This window comes from Mustela erminea, chromosome 10 (assembly GCF_009829155.1).
Source record: "Mustela erminea isolate mMusErm1 chromosome 10, mMusErm1.Pri, whole genome shotgun sequence".
Taxonomy (NCBI): domain Eukaryota; kingdom Metazoa; phylum Chordata; class Mammalia; order Carnivora; family Mustelidae; genus Mustela; species Mustela erminea.
Window position 1 is genome coordinate 85,897,386 of NC_045623.1, and position 24,885 is coordinate 85,922,270.

The 24,885-nt window shown below is 43.9% G+C and overlaps 1 protein-coding gene across 2 annotated transcripts in view; it reads right to left on the minus strand.

Moving 5' to 3' along the window:
• Window positions 1-370: 370 nt before the first annotated feature.
• KHDRBS1 (KH RNA binding domain containing, signal transduction associated 1) overlaps window positions 371-24,885 on the minus strand; it is a 41,274-nt gene continuing 16,759 nt past the window's right edge. Inside the window, exons 4-11 of one of the 2 annotated variants that reach the window (XR_004289838.1) lie at window positions 23,235-23,381; window positions 20,429-20,562; window positions 19,276-19,477; window positions 18,683-18,750; window positions 17,433-17,491; window positions 14,770-14,962; window positions 12,105-12,164; window positions 371-680 (exon numbers count right to left, since the gene is read on the minus strand). Coding sequence is in view for 1 of the 2 variants with exons in the window: in XM_032361268.1 (XP_032217159.1) it covers window positions 14,865-14,962; window positions 17,433-17,491; window positions 18,683-18,750; window positions 19,276-19,477; window positions 20,429-20,562; window positions 23,235-23,381 (708 nt within the window). In the remaining variant the exon portion in view is untranslated. Of the gene's footprint in view, window positions 681-12,104; window positions 12,165-13,612; window positions 14,963-17,432; window positions 17,492-18,682; window positions 18,751-19,275; window positions 19,478-20,428; window positions 20,563-23,234; window positions 23,382-24,885 lie in introns of those variants that run through there. The other variant, XM_032361268.1, reaches the window with a different exon arrangement.

Sequence of the window (24,885 nt, forward strand, 5' to 3'; positions counted from 1 at the left end):
GTTTATTTAACTCCTTAGTGCCAGGTGTTTTTTGGGGGAAGGGATATAGCACAGAGGTGAAGTCGGAAAGCCCTACCCTTCAAGAGCGTTTTGGACAAGGTTAGTCATCAAAAATGAAGAGAAAAATAGGCTCAGAGGTTAAATAACTTGTTCAAAGTAAATAAACCTTCTCACTTGGCTTTCCTCTGCCTTTACCAGGGGTGACAACCAGCGTTGTCCTGGGAGAACTCTGGAGGTGCCCAAGGGCCACTGGGCTGGTACCCACGGCACAGGTGTGGTTATTCCTGCGGGAAGGGCAGGAAGTAAGAAGTGTGTTCCAGCCGGTTCTGCTGGAGGCTTGGGGGAAGCAGGCAAAATGGGAGTGACACAGTGGGAGATGCCGGTTTATTCAGATCTAGGAGGCTGTGCTTGGGTACTATTAGTCCCCTTCAACTCTTTAAAGTCCTCAGCAGGTTAAATTGTTAGCATCACAGCTCCCTGCAGCCCTGAGGACTCCATTGTGGGCCTAGAGACTCTCTTAGGGGATCCTGGCTGGCTTTCTGTGTGCAAATCAGACAGATCAAGAGGTGGAGTGGGAAAAGACTGTTGATCTCTCCTGGGTGTCTCTGTGCTCAGCAAATGCCCTCAGGCCAGCCTTGACACAGCAGGCAGCTCTCCTGGTTTCCGGAGTCCTCTGATCACTGCAAAGACACAGGTAGAAAATTAGACACAAAGCTACCCTATTGGGGGGCTTCCTAGCCTCCCATTTGGCCAGGGTGTCCCCCCTTTATCATCTCCCCATCCCACAGCACAACTCTAGTTATCTCATTCTGTACAGGTTTCTAGGCGCACAGATGGGTAGGCAATAGACGTCCACAGCCTATACCTCCCATCTTTAGCCATGCCTAAGCTGAGTGATCCAGAGCAGAATCAACAAAGCCATTGAGGCCTTTAGCTATACAGGCTTTGGGGCCTCCAGCTGTATGAAAGGGAAAATGATTTCTGTCCTCTCAAGAGATGTGAAAAGATAAAGAGCTTTAAAGCCTTTGGAGGAGGGGCGCCTGGGTGGCTCAGTTGGTTAAGCATCATCTACCTTTGACTCAGGTCATGGTCCAAGGGGTCCTGGGATTGAGCCCCGCACTGGGCTCCCTGCTCAGCAGGTTGTTTGCTTTTCCCTCTCTCTCTGCCCCCCAACCCCATCGCTTGTGCTCTCTCTCTAAAGTAAATAAATAAAATCTTTATTTTGTTCTCAATTTATTTTTTTTTCTTTTTTATAAATAAATTAAATCTTTAAAGAAAAAAAAAAGCCTTTGGAGGAAAGCGAATGAGGAAAAACTCGTCTTAAAGCTATTAATAGCACCTCAATCCTAGGCTTGGGGCAGGGGGCAGCTCCTCTGGCCTTCTGAGGGGTTCGTCCCAGCCCTAAATACTCAGGGTTATCTGCAGGAGACACACATGTGACGCCTGGAGCACATGCCGAAGTCTGTGGCAGTTCTCCCATTCTTGTAAAACATGGCACCCCCATTCTGCCAGCTGTTCCAGCCAGTAATGTGGAGCCCTCCTTGCTCATGCCCTCTTCTCCCACATCTAATCAGGCACCAAATTATGTTTGTCATAGCTCTGAAAAGTCCTCAGATCCATTCACTTCTCTGCTTACTACAGGTCTTCCTCATTTCTTGTCTGGACTAACACAAAGTTTGCTAACAGGTCCTCATAATCCATAATCTATTTCCCACTCAGGAGCAAGTGAAGTTTAAATTTAATCATGTTGTTCCCCCCACCTTACTCCTGGATTCAGTGGTCTTCAGTGTTGACCTCAGAATAAGGTCCAGGCTCCTACCTCACCTTGAACCTGCCTCAGTCCCACCTTCTGCCTAGAACATGCTTTGCGTCCTTGCCCCAGACCATCTCAAACACTCTGTGTCTAGCTAACTCTTCCTTTAGATGTCAACTTAAACATCATTTCCTCAAAGAGAAGCCGTGGGTTAGGCTGGGCTGCCTGGTGTCTGACCTCACAGTACTCTGTTCCTTTCTTTCATAGCACTTAACACAACTGAAATGATGTCTGTTATTTATGAGACTAACATCTGTTTAGTGTCTGTTTCCTCAAATACAAGCTCCGTGAAGTCAAGGACCAATTTTGCCTTATTTGCCACTGAATCTCCAGTGTCTAGCACACAGTAGGTGTTCCGATATGTATTAGTCAATGTGCTTAATAAAACTGGGGCGCCTGGCTCGCTCAGTTGTTTGAGCAGCTGATTCTTGATTTTTGTCTCAGGTCATGACCTCAAGGTCATGGGATGGAGCCCATTGTCAGGCTCTGTGCTCAATGGGGAGTCTGCTTCTCTGCCTCTCCCCCTGCTCACACTCTGTCTCTTGCAAATAAATGAATCTAAAAAAATAAAATGAATGAAAGGAAGCATTTACGCTGACCTCTGCAGAGAAGCTTAGGATGAATCCTATCAGAGCATAGGTATTTCTTTCTCAAAGGCAGATGTGAGTTTCTGAACTCCAACCTCAGAGAGCCTGAGAGATGGGGAGCACCCGTGCTATACCTAAAGCTGGGCCACGAATGAGAAGCATGAAGGCTGCAGGAGCCAAAACCCCCCGGGAGGAATTCACTCTCTCTGAACCCAAACTCTTCTATCTCAAGTTCTCACACCACAGTGTCTGGGAGGAAGAGACTGAGGTGGACTAAGTAGGCTCCAGAGGATGACAAGGGAACAGCTAATTCAGGCATCTTTTTTTTTTTTAAGATTTTATTTATTTATTTGACAGAGATCACAAGTAGGCAGAGAGACAGGCGGAGAGAGGAAGGAAAGCAGGCTCCCTGGAGCAGAGAGCACAATGCAGGGCTCGATCCCAGGACCCTGGGATCATGACCTGAGCTGAAGGCAGAGGCTTAACCCACTGAGCCACCCAGGCGCCCCTAATTCAGGCATCTTAATGCAGTTTTAGGAACAGGAGTAGTCTCCCAGTTTCTGGCAAAGTGTTTTACTTAAGTGACTGATCTGGGCTGACAGCCTGCCTGTGCCTCGTACTCTGCCTGGAAACCTCTCAAGTAAGTTGCCGTTTTTCAGGAATCCCCATGTCCTCCCCAGGTTTGCCCTGGAACTGACAAGGCCTCCTTGAAGTGACAAGCTCCCTAGGTCTAGTGGGGAGAAGCACGGGAGAGCTCGTGTTCCTATCCGGAACTCTACCTGCCCATCTCTTGCCTGAGACAGCAGCCAAAGACACTTACTGCAGCAGTATATCTCCTGCCGAGAAGCTGCTGCAGTTTGCAGTTAAGAAATGTCAAGAAGCTAAACCCCAGCAACATGGTTATGAAATTCAAGTCCCTTCCAGATAGGAGTCTCTCTCTCCTCTTAGAATAGAGAGCTATAGTTGGCAGAACACTGGCTGAGAGCATGTCCTCAGCCCCAATGCTAGAAGAGGTTACAGAGATATTTAGCCCAGGGGTCAGAAAATTGATTTTGTTCATTTTTTTTTTAAAGATTTTATTTATTTATTTGACAGACAGAGATCACGAGTAGGCAGAGATGCAAGCAGAGAGAGAGGGGTGGGGAGAAGCAGGCTCCCTGCTGAGCATAGAGCCCGATGTGGGGTTAGATCCCAGGACCCTGGGATCATGACCTGAGCCCGAAGGCAGCGTTTTAACCGACTGAGCCACCCAGGCGCCCCTCGTTCATTTTTTTTTTTTAAAGATTTTATTTGGGGGGGGAAGGGGAGAACAAGAAAGAGAGAATCTGGGCGCCTGGGTGGCTCAGTGGGTTAAGCCGCTGCCTTCAGCTCAGGTCATGATCTCAGGGTCCTGGGATCGAGTCCCGCATCGGGCTCTGTGCTCAGCAGGGAGCCTGCTTCCTCCTCTCTCTCTCTCTGCCTGCCTCTGCCTACTTGTGATCTCTCTCTGTAGAATAAATAAATAAAATCTTAAAAAAAAAAAAAAAAAAAAAAAAAAAAAAAAAAAAAAAAAAAGAAAGAGAGAATCTCAAGCGGATTCCCCACCGAGCTTGGAGCCCAATAGGGGGCTTGATCTCATGACCCGAGCTGAAACCAAAAGTAGGATGCCCAACCAACTGAGCTACCCAGGTGCCCCAGAAAATTGACTTTAGAGGTCAGTGAATTTATCTGGTCATTACCCCTAAAAAGGTTTGGTCTGCTGCCTGAAGGCAGCCTCCTTGGAAGCCCAGGGAGCAATCAGACCAGGACAGGACTAGGGTGCAGTGCCTACCACTGGCTTTTGCTCCTAAGGGGCCTACAAGGGCTGGCTCAGGGAACAAAAGAACAAGTAGTTAGGCGGGGCAGTGCACTTCCTCCCCTTCCCCCCAACAGCTGCTGTCTCAGACGGCTGTATCCAGCCTGTCTGCTCAGGCTATTAAATATTCATCAGGTGCTTGCTAGCTTTAAACATGTAATGACTATTAATCCAGAGAGCAAGAGGTACATGAAGGTTCTGGAGAGAGAAAGGGAGGGCTCATAAGCATCTCTTTCTCTTAATTTCAGGAATGTGAAAACGCAGAAAGGGGTACCCATCCTGTGCACCAAAGCTGGGAACTACTTTCAGTGTAAGCTGATCTTCTGGTGGCCACTGTAGGTAGAGAGAAGAGACCAGGAGGCAGTTAAGGGAGGGTGGAGACTTGGGTCTGAACTCCTGCTCTTGGGCCCTGTGGTCATCCTAACCAGGACTTGCCAGTTTCCCAGGATAATCCCCGCCTCACAGGGTTGTCTGTGAAATTAAATGGGTCACTGCATCTGCATATAATTCCAGTGGAATTAGCACAGAATTAAGAGCTCAAAATGAAGACAGAGACTTCTGGCATTGAGGGGAAGCCACACCATGTTTAACAATTTCTTAAGAGCAAATTTTCTAGCAGAGGAAACTCCAGGTTCTGGTCTCCAGTGTAGAGGGTGGGTTAAAGGGACAGGAGGTGAGAAATCTCCCTTAACATATGACGAAGGCCTAAAGTCCCACCCTCAAATAGCCCAAATTTCTGAGAGGAGAGAGGACTGTTCTTTCTAAAAAAGGTTAGAACCAAAAGGTCTTCAGGCAAGGGGGGAGCAGAAGGCAGGCAAGGTGCTGGGAGAATATCCCCTTCGCTCTCCCACAGGAGTGGAGCCACTTTATGGAAGGTACTGCTCTTCCGCTTCTTCCCTCCTTCCCTATCTTGCTCGCACAATGGCAAACACAGGTGTGTCCGAGTCACTCTCATGCTCAAGGCCTTCAATAGCTCCCTTAACTTCAGCATCAAGTTCAAGTACTTTGCCTAACATTTAGCTTTTCAAAATGGGCACTCACCTCTCTTCCAGCCTCTATTGATAGATTAACATTTACTGGGTGCTTACTACAGGTCAGGCAGAATGTCTTTCATTCAACTGAATTCATTCAATCTTTACATTCTGTCACAATGTTGTGACAGAAATGATAATCTCCCATTTTACAGATGATGAAACAGTCCTGGGGAAGGTAGTAGCTCGCCTAAGGCTCTAAAGATTTTGAAACTAACCCCGGAGGTGGCAGTGTTGACATTAGTCTGTTTAAAGCCATAATAAGATGCTGTGTTAATCTGTCTGCCTGGTGCTTCCTAAACCTTCTCGACAGTTCCCCCAGGCCACTGGTATTAAGTACAGCAACAGGGCACAACCACACACTACTGAACTACTGAAGGCTTACTCTCTCCCATTAGACTGAGTTTTTGGAAGGTGAACATTATGAGCTGATAGAGACCCATGACCCAGAACAACCAGCAAATGTTCATTGTACTAGCAGTAATATTCCTGCAGAAGGAATACTGCCAGGATAGAGAATGGCTGTACAAGCTCCTTGAAATGGTTCTGGCTGACAGGTAAAACTCCTTCTACACCCTGGCATAATCCTGTAGTTGAGACTGATCACAGACTCTGAAATCAGACTGCCTGAGCTTCGGTCCTGGCTCAGCTACTTAACAAGCTGCATGACCTTGGGTAAATTATTTGATTTTCTCGGCCTCAGTTTCATCATTGTGTAAAGATGGGACAATAATAGCTACTTTACAAGTGGAGAAGATAGAGAATGGCACATAGTAAAGAATCCATGTTAGAACTGACAAAACACAATAGTAGTTAAAATACGTATTTTTCAGATTTTAACATCCCCCAAATCAGGATGCATTTTACACTTGATATGAAAACAAACTACCGTGTAGGTTTATTGGTAACATTTTTTTTTTCTTTGCAGTACTTCATACATCTCATAATAAATGACCTCAGTGCCAATGAAATACGGTGTTATCTTCTGGAAGCAGCATGCTTTTAGCATAGAGAATGGACTCCAGTACACAAAAATGTTGCCAGGGACACCCCACAACTTGCTATGTGACTGTGGTACATTACTTCACCTCTCCTAGGATCAGCTGCCTCCTTCACAAAAACAGGGACACACAGTAGGCATGCAAATTCAGTTCTCTCCTCCCTTAGCCAGGTAGAGCTGCCTATTTTCCCTATGTCTCTTCCTCCTCCTTTTACAAAGTGGGGTAAAGATCAATGAATGGGAAAAGATGGAAGAAAATTTAAATGACTACTTAGCAGTAACATTGTCAGCAAACAGCTGCTTGCATGGGTTCACACAGCACAAAAACCTATCAAGAAAGAGGGAGCCCATGTTCTGCCTCGTGCAATCCAATTCCAGTACAATCTTTGGGCAAAGCCTTGAGGGACATAGACCTTCGGGGTTTGAGACCAGCAGGGAGTACTTCAGTTTCAAAAACATGACCAGAACATCGACTACTACAACCTCTATCCCCCTATTCACACGGTACAGTAGATCTCTGCAAGTATGGACAAGAAGGTTTTTCAGTCCCAACTCTTAGGCTGCTGTTCCTGAAACAAAACACAGTCCAAATCTGTTTCATCCTTAGTGGCTGGAAAGCCCTAGCAGCTGCTGATGCATTCTTACCTTCATTCTTAGCTTGAGGCAGGGGGTGGGAAGTGGTGGGAGTGAAAGCAAGAGGGGACAAACCCTGAGGCTTCTTGAGAAACTATCATATCCCTAGGTAAGAGATGGTGAAGCTGTTCCCTTAGCAGCGATAGTCATTGCCAGGAGCACCCTGGAGATTCCACAGAAATCCTGGAAGGAGATGGAGAGAGGAGCTGACAGTGAGGGAAAAGGCATGTGCAGCTCAGCCTCGAAGCTTCTGAGGAACTACAGATGGCCAGGCATGGCAGCTAGAACAGCAAGCCTCCTTTCCACTCTCGCAGCCTGCAGTGTGAGCACAGGGTAAAGATGTGGTTTGGAGATACTCGTACGTGGGACCAAATCCTAGCCCCATCACTTACCACCAGATGTTAGTGGTGCCCAAACAATCCGGTCAGCTATTCCTTATCAGTGAGTAGCTGCTACATGCCAGAAATTACATTAATCACTTTTAAGTAATACCTACTTCAAAAGGTAGATCTATACCTCTGTGGTTAATTAGTGTGCCAATATGGATAAAGGCGCCAAGATCATTTAATGGGGAAAAAAGTTTTTTTGAAGTTTTTTTTTTTTTTGAGATTTAGTTTTTGGGGGTGCCTGGGTGGCTCAGTGGGTTAAAGCCTCTGCCTTCGGCTCAGGTCATGATCCCAGGATGCTGGGATCAAGCCCCACATCGGGCTCTCTGCTCAGCAGGGAGCCTGCTCCTCCCCCTCTCCTCTCTCTGCCTGCCTGTCTGCCTACTTGTGATCTCTGTCTGTCAAATAAACAAAAATAAAAATATTTTTTTAAAAAAGATTTATTTTTTGGAGGGGGAGAGAGGATGTGTGTGTGTGTGTACATGAACGCACGTGAGAGCAGGGGGAGGGGCAGAAGGAGAGAAACTCAAGCAGATTCCCTGCTGAGCATGGAGCCCAACGTGGGGCTCAGTCCCACGACCCCCAGGATTATGATCCAAGCCAAAATACACATTCAGATGTCCAACCAGCTGAGCTACCCAGACACCCCCAAAACAGTCTCTTTTTAATAAATGATGGTGGGACAACTGGATATCCACAGGCAGAAGAATGAATATGAAACTCTGACCTCACACCATATGCAAAAGTTAATGCAAAATGGGTCACAGGCCTAAATTTAAGAATTGAAACAACAGGAGTGTTAGAAGGAGATAGGTATAAATTTTCAGGACCCTGAATGAGACAATGGCTTCTTATCTAAGACAGCAAAAGCACAATCAACAAAAGAAAATAAACTGGGCTTCATCAAAATGGAATTTTTGTGTCTCGAAGAAAATAAGAAGATAGCCCGTGGAATGGAACAAAATACTTGCAAATTATCTGACAAGGGTCTCACACCAGACCATATAAAGAGCTTACAATTTAATAATAAAAAGACAAATAATTCAATTTGAATTGACAGGAGATTTAAACGAACATTTTTCCACAGAAGATACACAGATAGTGGATCAGGACACTAGTCATCAGGAAAGTGCAAATCAAAAGCACCAAGAGACGCCACTTCACACCCGGTAGGATGGCTACAGTAAACAAAGCAGAACAGCACAGGTGTTGGTGGGGATATGGAGGAATGAGGCTGGTGGGAATGGTGCAGCCTCTACAGGAAGAGTCTGGCAGTCCTCCAACAGCTGAGCACTGAACTGCTGTCTGACCCAGCAGCTCCTCTCCTATTAGGTGCACGTCCAAGAAACTGAAAACTGATGTCCACAAAAACACCTGTACACGAATGCTCCTAACAGTATTTTTCATTACAGCCAAAAAGCAGAAACAACCCAGCAATGTCCATCAGTGGGTGAGTGGACCGAAAAAATGCATATGATGAAACGGTATTTGACAATAAAAGGAATGAAGAAGTACTGACACACGTTACAACATGGATGGAATTTGGAGACATGACGCCAAGTAACAGAAGAAAGTCGAAAAAGATCCCATAGGTTGTAGGATTCCATTTATATGAAATGTCCAGAACAGGCAAGTCAACAGAGGTAGAAGAAGATGAGTGGCTGATCAGGGCCAGAGAAGGTAAGGGGACTGGGGGAGATGGCTGAAGTGCATGGGAATTCTTTTCTGGAGGTGAGAAACATGTTCTCAAATAGATGGTGGTGATGATGATATAATTTTGTATCTATTAAAAGCCACTGGATTGTATATATATATTTTTTAAGATTTTATTTGAGAGGGAGAGAGTGCATGAGAGCAAGCAAGCACAAGCCGGGGGGTAGGGATGAAGGGAGAGGGCAGAAGGAGAAGGAGAAACAGACTCACTGCTCAGGAGGGAGCCTGAGAATGTGGGGCTCAATCCAAAGACCCCAGGATCATGACCTGAGCCAAAGGCAGACACTTAACCAACCGAGCCACCCAGGCGCTCCTGAATTGTATACTTTAAAATGGGTGAATCGTATGGTTATGATCGTATCTCAGTAATTTTTTTTTTTTAAGATTTTATTTATTTGACAGACAGAGATCACAAGGAGGCAGAGAGGCAGGCAGAGAGAGAGCCGGGAAGCAGCCTCCCCGCTGAGCAGAGAGCCCGATGCGGGGCTTGATCCCAGGACCCTGAGATCATGACCTGAGCCGAAGGCAGAGGCTTAACCCACTGAGCCACCCAGGCGCCCCCTAATGTGTCTTTTAATCTGTAGTAACAGAAGCTAACAAGAGGCTGCAGGCTGTTAGGCTGCATACGGGCAGCATTTGGCTTGCTACAGAGGTTTTACAGGGACTAATACTAATCAGAGCACACACGAAACAACCGCTGGCATGTAAAATCCAAATTTCTAGTTTTTCTGGAAAATCAGATCTAGCAAATCCAACAAAAAAAATTTCTGGAGCTGGAAAAGAAACATGACTGAAAATGGACTTCAAATGCTTGACACGATCCAAGGTAGAACCACTTCAAGTTACTGGAGTGACTCATTTAAAATGCAGGATAACTTCTAATACTTGGAGCTGTCTTAAATGAGATGGGTTGATGGGTTGCTTTTGGAAGTAATACGTTTCCTATCACTAGTGCCAAATACTGATACGTGCCACAACAAGGATGATCCTTGAAAACTTTATGCAAAGTGAGAGAAGCCTATCACAAAAGGCACATATTATACAACTCTATAGAAACAGAAAGTAGGTTAGTGGTTGCCAGGGGCTGGGGAGAGAAGGGAATTGGGAGTGACGGCTAACAGGTATGGGATTTCTTTTTGGGGTAGTGGGAATTTTCTGGAATTCAATAGTGATGATGGTTGCTCAGCACTGTGAATATTCTAAAAGTCACCAAACTGTACACTTTAAGACAGTTAAAAAGGTAAATTTTAAGTTATACGAATTTTGTATTAATTAAGAGAAAAGGTAGAGAAGACCAAATGAGATCGTCCTTATTAGCTACTTAGGATAGTATCACAGTAATGTTAGCTATTATTATCAACTTCATTTGATGATAAAGAAATGAAGCCCAGAGAGGGATTAAGGGTTTGGTTCTGTCAAAACAAAGACCAAGGCTATGATGAGGCAGAGTCAGGACAGGTCCCCAGTCTTGGCTCTAAAGCTTACAGGACTGTAATAAACATTCATTGGTAGTGACAGAAACCCATAGAAAATACTGGGACCAACTGACTAAGCTCCACATTCATAAAAGGCAGACCACTGGCAGACCTGGGTCTGCCAACAATAAAACCTGTTTTTCCAGGCGCAAATTACAGGCCAAGTGAAGAAAGAAGCATCCCCCAAATTCTGCTCTTCAGACTACCCTAGAAGAGTTGGAACTAATTCTCTGCATTCAGGGACTTTCCTCTAAAATTGCTTTGCCATTCATGTAATCCATATCAAACCTAGGACTTCCGTGCTCAATACACACGGTCCTCTTTAAAGTCTCCACATCTGAGAGGCTCCTGGGAGAGGCAGGTTGGGAGGACACCATCTTCAAGAAGGGAAATTTTACCGATAAAGGTTGCCTGTGCCTTTGACCTCTCCCTAGTTTGGTCTTTTCCTTTTGGTGTTCTCCTAACCGTAACAACTCACCCAGGGGCAGAGGGAAAGATCATCCAGTCAGTTCCTGGGTGGCTTCAATCAGCAGCCCCCACCTAACCAAATCAGGGGGCTTCTTAGAGAAGGAACACTAATATTTACTATTTATAGGACACCGAATTGGTTGGCCTTATATATAGTAAAACTCGTTCAGTCTGCTGACCACTATAAGGTGTACATTATCACTATCTTCCTTCCTAGACGTGGAAATAAGTGGTTTTAGGTCACTAAACAAAGAAAAGTTGTCGATTCAACTCTTAGGTCTCATGCCCTCCCTACTATGCCCACTATCCCTTTCAGAGTGTCTCCTAAGGGTGAGAAATACCCCTTCCTTAGATTAAAACTGATATAACGTGGATAGTAAAAGTGTTAGGTTCTGACTACAAACCTGGGCTGGATTACTAGCCAACTATACTAATTATGTGACCCCAGGAAGTTACTTAACCTCATTTAAGTCTCAGTCACTTCTGTAATACACACATAATACTGGACAATTGTTGTTTGTCCAGTATCCATTCCCTTTTCCTAATAACACCCTGACTTCCTTTGGAGGAATTAGTTTTTTCTTAACACATCCTGGTAAAGTATGAACATGTGACTTAAGCTAATACAGTCTGACATTCCCTCCCTAGAACTTGAATCTCAAGGGAAAAAGAAAGCAAACGGCTAGAACTCGCTCATTCTAGCAACAACACCTAAACAGCTAGTCCTGGCTCCAAGAACATTCCTGTGGTCTATCACTGCTGTCCCAGTTCTCTGCAGCCAATCTGGTTCCCATGCCAGATTTTTCCAGCCTTCACACTAAATCTCCAAGTCCTTAACATCGTTCTAATAAATTCCTTTTTATTTACATCAACCGGTCACTTTGCTGCTTACAACCAGTGAACGTCAAACGAAACACTGTTCCATTAGGTTACTGACAGGATAGGGTAGGATTCAACAGATGGAAGTTGACACTACAATCATCACAAGTAAATTCAATATGGACTGTAAACCAACATATGAACACGACCGTGTTGTAAATATGGTAGAGATGACAGGCAAGAAAGACCTGCCCACGGATTATGTTCCAGGCCACCTCCTGGCAAAACTATTTCATAGTTAGGATAAAAGTCCCACATCCTCAGTAGAAAGCTACCTTAACATACCTGACATGGGTCTTCACTACCCATTCTACTCCAGGAAATGCCTCAGGAGTTTTCAATCACCTGAAAACGGAGAAGTAAGAGATCAGCCTTTTGAAGAGGAAGTTCTAAAGACATACAAAATAAAAGATAGAGATCCTGCATGCAGTTTACACATTACAGGAGAGAAACATGCAACTTTAAAGAAATTTTAAGTAACATTTCATTGTGAATATCAATATGGGGACCTATAGGGCTCATCCTTGTACATTTTTAAATAGCTGAGCAGAAAGCTTGACTTTGGGGAGCAGCAGGTCTAATCTACAGTCATTGAAATTTTACAATGTGTCATTTAAGATGTCAGACTTTGTGCCCAGGTTACATTACAGTTCACTTGTGATGGGCAGGATTATTAAGAGTTATGGCTAATTTATGCGGCAGCATATGGTTTTTCTTTTTACAGCTATTTTTATTAAACAAGTTTTGCAAAGTTTTAACATTAAAATTAACAGCTAAAGAATTGTTTATGCAAGTTGCTGTCACAGTTTATGTAAAAGAGAAATATGTGCTATTAAAATCAGACATTTAGGTTACCTTTGGTTTTTTGCGATGCATGTTAGCTTTACACATCCTGATTCTCTTGCGATAATTTTCCTTTAAAAAGGGGGGTATAGAGTGATCTCTTTTCATCAAAACAAGACATAATGCCCTGAAAGCTGACTTCAAACCATGGTTGAAAATTCAGTTATTTACACTTTATCACAATCTACAAATACATTTTTTTGTTGGTGTGTTTTAAAAAAGAAAAAAAATGTCCATCATGCACTGCTGCAGGCAGCTTGGCACTTCCATACAAGAGGATTTTTCACCCCCGAGCAGTTTAGGTGGCTCCTTTAGGGAAGGCACGAGAACCCTGAGAATTAACAGAGGAGTGGAAACGGGGCCAACCAATTCCATCATTTCCTCTCTTGGTCTCTCAGGAGGGAGTTCAGAGCCAGCCGATCATGCCAGATCCTGCCCCAGCCCAGCTGATTTGTTAACAGCATTTCTGGGATCAGAAGGGAAACCCATAAGGGCACCCAGGGTTTGCGGAATTGCCGTATCTAAAGGCAGGTGCTATCCCTTTCCAAGCTCGAGGAGATTATTTGGTGTCACGCTTAGGGCCACCTAGGGGCTCTACAGAGGTGCAGATGGGGTGGCTGGCACTTTAAACAATGAGGCCTATGTATGGAAACCAATCCAAGTTTCGGCTTAGTTGGGTTTTTCTCTCCAGCAATTAGAGCTTGTGATAGGATGGGATAAAACTGCTGTCAAAACAACTTCCAGGGGGTGAAAAAGCTTTGATTATTTTTAAACTAAAACTTAACAACTCGATAAACTTTTTTTTTGGTAAACTTAAAATAAAATCCCCCCCACCACTTTTAAGAATATCTCCAACTTTTAACAAGCCCATTAACTTTAGAGTTAATTTAAGTTTATTTGAAAGAGAAAACTATTTTATTGTCCACCCAAAAAAATGACAATTCATCACATTTACTTTGATTAAAAAAGGACTAAACTTTATTGACAAACTGCTGCAGACATTTTGACATAAGTTTAAGCTACCTATTTAGGCAGACTTACACATGTAGCATTTAATCTTCCAAGAACAAAATGGGAGGACGGTACAAATCCAATTAGGACTTTAACTTATGTACAAAGTGGATTTTGATTCCTTTTTCATTCAGCTGCAGTGTCCCTTTTTATATCATGCTAGTGTTGAGACATACTTGACTAACTACCTTGGAAACAGTTCAATATTGACAACCGTCACTTAAAAAAATCGTCAGCTTTTGGTTCCAGTGTCCAAGTGAGCTTTTCATGGAGTGCAGAACCTCAGATGGACAAAACACTTTGTCTTTTTAAATACTGAAATTTTAAATTATTAGTGCTATCACTGAAAGATTTTTCATGGCTAAAAAGCTCTGCATCAAATTCAATCCAGGTGGCTAGCCCCTCTCCCCAAATTCACCTCTTCAAAACCTGCTCCCCACTAAGTATCTCTCAACACTGTATGTCTGGGGCTAGATTTCAAAACCCACATAATGAAAAAGTCAGTTTTACAAACCTAATTTTGTTGTTGTTGTTGTTTTAAATCAATTAACGTTAAAAATTGCATCAACTATTTAATTCATGAGGATCTTTCATATTAAAATTTAACCTTAAGATTCAACCGCCATGTGCTTTTAAAGGAAACATTTTTAGAGACGTCTGAGCTCACTTTTACATGGTGGCACCTACTGCCGTTAACGTTGTGATTTTAAATCTTAAACAGCCCTGAATTTTGAAATGTAGCCTAGTTTGGGATTCTGCAACTACAACTTTACGGGATGCCTCAAATCAAAACTAAGAGAAAGTTAACAAGCCTTAAACTTCAGAACCTTTAAGCAAGCAATGTCACTTTTGAAACTAACAGGTTTGTGGTTTTTTTTTTTTACTCAACTTTTTTTTTATTATAAAAGGTACATTTCTGTTTATATTTAAACAACAAAGAAAAAAGCATCTACACACTTAAAAAATTAATTCGATATTCCTAAATCTATTTTAACTCATTTTAAAATACTACATACAGAAGCCAGAATGCAGAGTTAAGAATGGAGTAAGGTGGGGAGAAGAAGGGGACCACGAAGAAAAACACTTAGACAATTACTTGTCTGTTGTGGGTAAAGCAACAGGAATCCTGGGAGATACAAGAAATCAGTAACAACTTTGCTCATAACTGATATTTTCCCCTCATGTTTGTTTTTAATAACGTCCATATGGGTGCTCTCTGTATGCTCCCTTCACCGGCCTAGCTGGAGGGGCCTTCAGCGACGGCCTGGTCCCATTCCAGTCGTCTTGGCCTGCGGGGAAAGCAAAAACAGTTTATAAACCACACGCCATGGGCATTATGGGAGGAGCAAGAATAGGTCATCTGGTAAAGATCACCAAAGACACCACTTTGTTTCTGGTGTCTTGCCACATCCCAGTGGGTCCTTGCTTTATGCTCTGCTTGGCCCTCCTGAACAACTTCATTTCCCAGCTGTAGGGCAACTCTGAGCAGACAGACAGAATGAAAAGGCTCAGAAAAGGCCTTGGAGTCATCTTTATCAAGTATGTTCTCCACAGGCAATATAATCTTCTCCTCCAGCCCCCAAATCTGGATAAACCCAACACCTTGCTTGAGACAGTGAGGAAATGAATCTCAGTACGTCTGCAATGCCCTTTCTCCTGTTCCTAATGGAATTGGGCAAAGAAAGCCTATGGAACCTTTAGGAAGTCAGAATGGAAGCAGGTGGCTCCCTTTCCAACAGCAAGTCAGGTTTCCCTGTTGAGAAGTGTCCTCTCTGGGAGAAGTAAGCAAGGACCGCATTTCATGAGGCCTCTCCATCAGCAGAGCTGGTCCACTGCCCTGGTGTAGGGAAGCAGGACGTGTTTATAGCACTGATACGGAGAATTCACTGTTTCCTTTCTCATGCAACAGTCCAGAGAAGCCAGACAACATGGTTGACAGCCCCAAATAACTTTCTTTTGTTACAGGGAAAAGCCTGAAAGAGATGGTCGCTTACTTCTACAGCTGACCTCTTATGAAAAGGAGCTGCATGTATGAGCTTATTCTCCCACTCGCCCTCACAGGCTACCCATGCCAGTTCATCCCCAACGCGTTTCCCGAGCTGCCTGCATTCACAAATCTGAGCCTCCATCACTGTAAGTCTAAAACCTCTACATGGACCTCAAGTCCCAGAGACCCTATCTAAGCTTATTTTTACCCTTAGTATAATAGGTACAGCCATTACTTTCCAAATGGCTTCTGGTACTAACAAGACAGTTTATTTTTTTGTAATTCTGTTTATAAAGGCCAAAATCATAACAGATTAACTGTGGCAACATCACACCAGGAGCAGTAGAGGCAGCCTGCCTCTTTCAGTGCAGTCTCTTCTCAAGCAAAACAGAAATGTAATTCAGTCAAACACACACAGAGGCAGCATTGTGCTGCCTCACCGATGGGAGGGAAATACCCTGGGGCAATCCCACTGCCCTTCTTCTAAACAGTGGCCTACGAGAGCTGAGCAGTGTTACTGATGGCAACTGTCCAGCACCATTTAGCTAGAATTGGTAAAACGGTTTCCCTAGGCAAGCAGCTGACTGGCTACTACAGACTGCGCAGACAAGTTAGGCTCAGCTTGTATGCGGGAGCTCTAAGGAACTAGGGGTAAGGGGAGACTGTTAACTAGTGTCTTAAGATGAACTGTCAATTGCTGAGCCCCTGGCCAAGGACTCTAGAATTCCCAAGGTATGCTGAAAATACCTTGCATTTAAAAAGCGGCTCTCTCTGCACCCACACGGAACTCCCTCTGGGGCCCATTAACACGGGGCCATAATTGGCACTCGAAGACTCTTGAGCAATGTGTTTTCAACTAAACAGACAGTTCGGTCCTGCTGCCATTCCAGCCTCTATAGCTCTCTTGGGATCAAGGACTGAGCTGAGATGTCTCCAAGCCAGGAAGGAGCTTGGTGCCAGTACTGCCCTGAAGTGGCCCCAGCTCCTACTGCCCGAGATCTGAGATGACAGGCAGGATGCTTGCACCCAACCTGCTTTTGCCTAGCTACCTGCCATCTGGTTAGTTCCCTTTCCGCTAACATTTCCTCTACACTGAGATTCTTTTCAGTGAGATCCAAAATTCTTCCTCAGAATGAAGTGGGGTAGGGTACATGGATGGCTCAGTCGGTTAAGCATCTGCCTTCAGCTTAGGTCATGATCCTGGGGCTCTGGGATCGAGCCCTGCGTTGGGATTCCTGCTCAGTGAGAAGTCTGCTTCTCCCTCTCCCTCTGTTGCTCCCCCTGCTTGTGCTCTCTTACTCTCTCTCTCTCAAAATAAATAAACAGAATCTTAAAGAAAAAAAACGTAGTGGGGCTGGAAAATAAAACTGTATATGATGTAGTCCTCAGTATCTACCCATGTGGCCTAGGCACCAGCAGCAAGGGCCCTGCAACATGACCTAGGCCTGGCAATCTCCCCTGGTCTAAAGGAGAAAAGGATCAACATCAGCTTAAAAGTCTGGTACTCCAACCAGGCCTAGCTGGACCTGAGCCCTAGTCTAAGACATCTGCTTAGCCTTCTAAGGGTAACCCCATCTCACCTTAAGAGCTCCTCTTTCTACGGGACACCACACAATTGCAATAAAAACGGGATGGCTACTGTCCTATCAACATCTCAGCTTTCTAAAGGTTCCTCTTTCGGTGTGTGACTGGCAGCCCCCAGTAATCCAGTCACTAGCATTCCCGCAGACACTTACTTGCACACTCTGCCCAACATGGAAATAAAGACATACCATAAGCTTCGTAAGAATCCTGAACCTCCCCATGTCCATAGTCATAATATTCTGAGTCCCTGAAAGCCAAAGACAAGAGTGTTAGAGAGCTACAGAGTAACTCTACTTCCATTTCCCCTTCTTCCCACATTTCAGGCATTTTACTACATGTGTAGGGCAGGAAAATGCTCATTTTGCCCCATCTCCAAACCAGAAAATATTTCCAAAGCAAGTATGTGCTATGTACTTAAAACAAAACAAAACAAAACAAAAAATTACAACCATTGCAAAGAAAAATGGATACCACGTAATTTAAAGTGAAAAAGCACAATACAAAACTGACTATCTTAATCACAGTGTACACACACACACACACACACACACACACACACAAATTTATAGGGCTCTGTGGAAGAGAGCAAACAAACATACTGTTCTGTCCCCACTGTACAATTATGAAATACTTTTTTAATCAATCACAGATAAAATACATATACACAAAAACATTATTTAAGAGTGCAGAAAATAACCTAAGTTATGGTAGTAGGAGTCTTACCTACTAAAAAAAAAATTTTTTTTTTTTAAAGATTTTATTTATTTGACAGAGAGAAATCACAAGTAGACGGAGAGGCAGGCAGAGAGAGAGAGAGGGAAGCAGGCTCCCTGCTGAGCAGAGAGCCCGATGCGGAACTCGATCCCAGGACCCTGAGATCATGACCTGAGCGGAAGGCAGCGGCTTAACCCACTGAGCCACCCAGGCGCCCTCTAGCTTCCTTTTAAACTTTAATGCACCTTTAATGTGGCAATAATACATCCAAACAATTTAAAGGCATTTCCCCTTCATTTCCATGTGGTCACAGCTCAGGAAATTTTCACGTTATTCCCAGATTCTATACTATAAATTCAGATACACAAGGTGCCTGGGTGACTCGGCTGAGTGACTGCTTTCAGCTCAGGTCATGATCCTGGAGTCACAGGATCGGGTCCTGACCTGGGCTCCCTGCTCAGCAGGGTGTCACCTCCTCTGACCTTCCCCCCTCGTGCTTGCTCTCTCTCAAATAAATAAAACCTTTTAATAAATAAATAAATTCAGATTCACAGTTCCCTAAGCTTACAGATCTGCATGCCTTATAGATGTGGAAAGGAAAGGAGATACCCCCCAAAGGGGAGCCTCACTGCTCTGCAGATGTGTACTACCTAAATCTCTCCATTATTCCAACTCCCTCCATCCACCCCAGGACACGAAACAGTACTTCTCTTGCCTGACTTACCCTTGGCTCTGGCTGTAATAGCCTTCGTAGCCTTCATAACTCTGTTCTGCATATGTGTCATCATACCCCTACAACAAATAAAATGAAAAAGAAAGGCAAAATCACACAGAATGGGGAAGGTAATTACATCCCATGGGAGGATGGTAGGCTTCTAGATTAACAGAATGCAGAATTTTCCCCCAAAATTAACACCCACTGGTAAAGAGTTGACAGAGAAATTTTTTTTTAAAGAAAAAAATGAAACAAAAAGGAACCATCAACCAAACCAAACCACCCTCCAAATTGTGGGCAGGAAACAAGGAAAAGTTGAACTTGAGCATTATCAGCAGTACTAGTGAAAAGACTCCTTATTAAAACACTGTATATTTGTCAAGGCACAGCCTATTTCCTATTTCATCTATTCACATGTAGTAAACTATGCTTAAAATGGAAAAATCTTCTCATAGTTTAACATTCACTGCAAAAGAAGAGACCAGACTCCAGATCTTACAGGCAGTCCTTGCTACCTACACCAAGGGCCAATGCCCTATCATTCAACTTCCTTTGGCAGCCTTCTAGGTATCGGGAAATGGCACACTGCTCAAACTTCTTACATATTCTTCATAGGTTTCTGGTGCAGGGGGCGGAGGCAAAGGTATCCTCTGGATGCCTGCTGTCCGTGCTCTGGGTGCTGGAGCACCCCTCACTGTAGGTGGGGGCGGCACTCCTCGAGTTACCGTGGCACCTCTGGTGATGGCTCCTCTCACAGGTGTACCACGTACCAAAGCCCCCCGAGGTGGTCCAACACCGCGGCCCCTGTAAGAAGAAAACATGTTTTTGTTTTTAAGATCTTATTTATTTGGGGCGCCTGGGTGGCTCAGTGGGTTAAAGCCTCTGCCTTCGGCTCGGGTCATGATCCCAGGGTCCTGGGATCAAGCCTCACATCGGGCTTTCTGCTCAGCGGGAAGCCTGCTTCCTCCTCTCTTTCTGCCTGCCTCTCTGCCTCCTTGTGTATGTCAAATGAATAAATAAATCTTTAAAAAAAAATCTTATTTATTTATTTGACACAGAGAGAGAGATCACAAGCAGGCAGAGAGGCAGGCAGAGAGAGAAGGGGAAGCAGGATCCCCGCCAAGCAGAAAGCCCAATGCGGGGCTCGATCCCAGGACCCCGAGATTACGACCTGAGCTGAAGGCAGAGGCTTTACCCCACTGAGCCACCCAGGTGCCCCAGAAAACGTATTTTAAATGGAGATTTTAATACATAGATAATACTTTCATGTTCAGATTTGTTTGCAAATTCTGGAGCCAGACAGATCCCACAATGCCTTAAGCAGACCATTATTAAAACAGAGAAAAAACAAATGAACAAACAAACAAAATCCCCAAAGAACCCAAAGAGGTGGGTAAAGGACCCATACTGGAGACTTCCCAGGTTCCCAAGTGGACCTGTAGATGTTTCATCAGTGTACTACTTTGGAAAGTCTGAACATTCCATAAAGTCAGTCACAAAAGGTAAACTTCTCACTTCTAAAGCCAGAGACCATTCTAAACTGCTAGAACTATCCAAAATTAAAAGACCAACAAAAGTTTCAACAGGACTGCTGCACTTGGCTATGGCCAAAGGACCTAAGATCTACTTAATTCCACTCTTGCTGGTACAAATCCTGAGGGCCCTTCTAAGACAGAAGAAAGAGCACCACTAAGAGAGAAACGATACTGGCCAAACTTACATCCTGTTTCTAGTTGTTTCCATTATTTTTTTTACCTGGGAACAGGTGGAGGAGGAGGTGCAGCTCCTCGGCCTCTCACTGGCACCCCACGTCCGCGAGAGGGCTCCGGTACTCCATTCAAGTAGGAAAGCTCTAAAAATTGCTCCTGGCAGATATCATCCATCATATCCTGCAAATGAAAGATAAAAGGATTACTGGGCCACATCTCTACCTTCTGTTGAGAAGCTGTCCAGCCCACATAAGCCTTGGATACTAAGACCAGCTCTGAACGCTCAGACGAAGTCTCAGGTCATGCATTTTCTGAAGTCAAACGGCACCCTACCTGTCACCTCTTCGAGGAAAGTCCTGATGGCAGACCCCTCATTATTCAGCTGAAGCTTTTCATAATTAGTCCCTACCTGGCTCTCCAGATCACTTCCATCCACTCTCCACGGATAAACTCCTTTCAAGCCATGCAGAACCACCTGTAGTTCAGAACCTAGCATACTTAGACACCCATTCTTGCAAATAGCTTCCTTTTCCTAGAATAGTAAAAGCTGCTACCGTTAATTAAGCTCTACGCACTGGGTACTTTATAATAAGCTCACTATAGGTTTTGCAGTTTAATCTTCAAGGTTACCCTGAAGTAAGTAAGCAGGTCGTCCCATTTTACAGTTGGGAAACGGAATCAGGGCATATAAAGCCACCAGCCTAAGGACAGACAGCTAGTAAGTAGCAGACTTGATGTGAATTCAGAATTACCTGTCTCCAAAATCTAGGCTTTGAATCATCTGACTACACTGCCTTTTCTGTCTACCTGAGAGACTAATGCACTCTTAGAAGACTTAATCTAAAATATTACTTCTTTTGAAAACCTTTCTTTGATGCCACCCCCACTCCCTCCTCTTTTTCCACAGCACTGTGAAATTTTCTCAGACCCAAGCACTTACCACATCATTCTAGAATTGTCTTTCTCACTAGATTGTGAGAAAGGAGCCATTTTTGTAACTTCAGACCCAAGCAGAGTATTAGGCACCTACCAGATACTTAACAAATGTTTGGGATGAACAAGGAACCTGAGGCTCAGAAAAGTGAAATAATAACTTGTCCAAGATGACGCAGATAAAGGTCCCAGTCCAGTGCTCTTCCTACTGTACCAGGAAGCCTCTCTGGTACAGTTAATGGTTCTAAGGGGAAAACGGAGGCTCTGGTCATGGATGCAAAAATAGGCTCACTTTCTTTTTCTTCACAAGAGGGAAGAATTGAGTCAAATGCCATTTGCAAATCTTTTCACATATTTCCTGATGAGAGCCATTCAGTTTTAATACTCCATGCTTTTTTATATATCCCAGGTGGACAGAGCTTCAAGAATAGAAGATTCTAGTCACCACAGAGATGCCCCCCTCCCCAACTCTTCACCTCCTCCTACCTTGCACATTACTGCTGCTTGAGACCCACCCTGGAGAATCAAGTGACCAGTGACGGCCCATTTGCCTGGATTCTTCCAAATGCTACACCAACACCAAAGACACCCTGATACGCCTGGCAGACATATTTTTCGAAGATCCACTTACATGAAAGCCTCGTAAAGCTATGCCTTTTGAGAAATACGCTGAGACTAAGGATAAAGAGGAGATATGCATTCCCTTACAGCCCTTCAGACACTGGGAGGCTCAGGGTGCTTCAAGAGAACACCTCAAAAAGAGCAAAAAGAACTCCCTCAAGGGAAAATTTACCAGCTCCGAGGTCTTCTCTAGGAGATTTTAAATTGGCTGTTTCATGTTTGAACATTCTAACGAAGATGAGGTACTTGGAAGCAAAGCAGCTGCTGAGACATCTGAGACAGTGTTGGAATTCGTAGAGCTCAGCATTATAGGTACACACTGCCTATAAATTTTTGCTCTACCGATTCTCACATCCTCTGACAACCACATTTAGTTCCAACTCCTCATTCTGCATTACACAAGAAAGCCAACAACTGTATCTCACCTCCTCTTAGTTTTAGTGACGAAAACAGGAAGCTTACTCGACTCTCGTGAAGAGTATTTCCCATGCTTCCCAAGGTTCCAGATTCATGCCTGGTTATTAAATATTCAACTGTAGTATGCTAACTCTGGCAACTAGTAAGTCTTGCTGAGCAAAAATCACACCATTTTCTACATATTCGAAGAATGGACCTTCTGAACAGGTGGTAATAAGCAAGACTTAAGGTAACCTGGGCTGTCCCGACTCTTCGTGGGCCTCCGTTATACTCTGAAAGAAACTGCACACCTATTTGTTTAATATCCTCAACAGTCACGCCTATAACAATCACACCTCTTTCAAATCAAACCCTATGTAAGAAATTCATTCAGGAAAGAAAGCCCTGAATACACCCTAGTCAAAATTTGATCTATCAAGATTGGAAGCTAGAAGCCTCTTGCTGCTGTCTTCTACACTCTTCAGAGTCTAGAACATAAACCCCTGAGTACAGGGGGTTTACAACCATCTTAGCCATTTTCCTATCGTAACTTCCTAGTTCCACACTAGTACCAACACACTTAGCTCAGTCAAGACTCTGTTAAATCTTTCTTAACCAGACGTTCAGATGCCAGACACACTGTGGACCTAAGATACTAAAACAGATCCCGGTATATAACTAAAAACACATTAGATAAGGAGGGGTAGAGTAGCTTTGAGGTACAGTGCTTTGAGGACTAGGTAAAAGTAACACACTACCTCAGAAAAATGAACATAAATACGGAATTTGGTAGGCAATTTCATGCTACGCAGAGATCGTGATTAAGAACCCCTGCCTCATTAGCAACAGCACAAGATCCCAGTTCTCTCTTGCTCAGTAATATAGGATGTGGATTTCCTTACTGGTACTAGGAACTTCTTGACTTCCTCCATAGCATGGGCCATGAGAGCATAAGCTTCACATGGGGGTCCAAAGACTTCAATGAAGACATGCAGATCCATATTCAAGTGGGCGTATTTGGGGTCTCCACCTTTGCGCAGCTCTTCCTCCTATGGAAAAATGCAGAAAGACATCGTATCACATGGATGGGAGAAAATGACACTTGCGTCCGGTGTAAAGAGACACCAAGAAATAACCTAAACATCTCAGAAAAACAGTAAAGTGTAAGAAAGCAAAACAAGATCTAGAGAATAGTAATTCACGCAACCTGCTAAACCTGTAATCAGTCTGCTACTAAAAGTTAACCAGTGTCTTGATTTCCTGATGTATTCACTGCAGCTCTTATTAGAAGGTATAAAAGAGAGAAACGTAATTCCAGTCTTCACTCAGATATCAGCTGTTTGCCAAGCATGCGTGCACTCACTCATTGCCAAGCATTTGCTTTTCAATCCCAGCTAGTGCTGTTAAGTACCAGCTCTTCTTCTTTTACTTCAAATAAATAAATAAATAAGCAAACAAGCTTATTTATTTATTTAAATAAATAAGCAAGCAAGCTTATTTATTTACGGGGAGCAATGGGAAGGGGAGAGTGAATCTTAACAGGCTCCATGCATAGTGAGGAGCCCGAAGCAGGCCTGACCTCACAAACCCTGAGATCATGACCTAAAGAGAAACCAAGAGTTCGGTGCTTAACTGACTGAGCCACACAGGTACCCCTAAACTTTTAAACTTAATTAGTTAATTATTTTTCAAAAAACGATTTTATTTATTAATTTGAGAGAAAGACAGAGAGAGCACAAGCAGGGGAGAGGTAGAGGGAGAAGCAGACTCCCTGCTGAGCTGGGTGCCTGACGTGGGACTCCATCCCAAGAACTGGAGATCATGACCTGAGCTGAATGCAGATACTTAACCATCTGTGCCACCCAGGCGCCCCACTTTTTAACTTATTAAGTGACCTCTACCCCCCACTGTGGGGCTTAAACTCACAGCCCCGAGATCAAGAGTCACATGCTCTCCTGACTGAATCAGCCAGGTGGCCCAGCACCAGCTCTTCTTATTTGCTTATATGGTCTGGAAAAAAGTCAGGATAGAGTGAAGAAAATCCCATGTAAGTCTCAGTAGGTAAAATAACATACTTCAGCCCTAAGTGTATCCATCCATCTAGTGAGAAAAGTGAGTGGATAAAAGAAAGGGCTCTGAGAAAACAGTGTTCTAAGTTTTCAGGCTGTATCTGATATGCCACATCTAAAAAGCTGACCCTAGAAGGCTAAGACTAATCTATTTGGACAGGAATTTTTTTTGATACATCTGAAGAACACAAAGCCCATGGGGCTATGACATGGAAAAAAATCAGCTTGAGGTTCTGTTGTCAGGATTACTGATGGTTCCTTCTGAAGTACTTTCTTTTAGTGTTCTTTCACATTCCAGCTGGCTATTAAAAAACTCAGACAACTAATCCTCAGACTCACCCGCACTCACAACATTATTGCTCTCACTTTTCTATGTTACTGGCAAGGGAATACGCTGTTCACATTTTAGTGTCTTCAGTCTGGGTAAGTTTTAGTATATCCAGCTCCCCTTCTAAGTTTTCATAGATAAGCTTACAAAATTGAA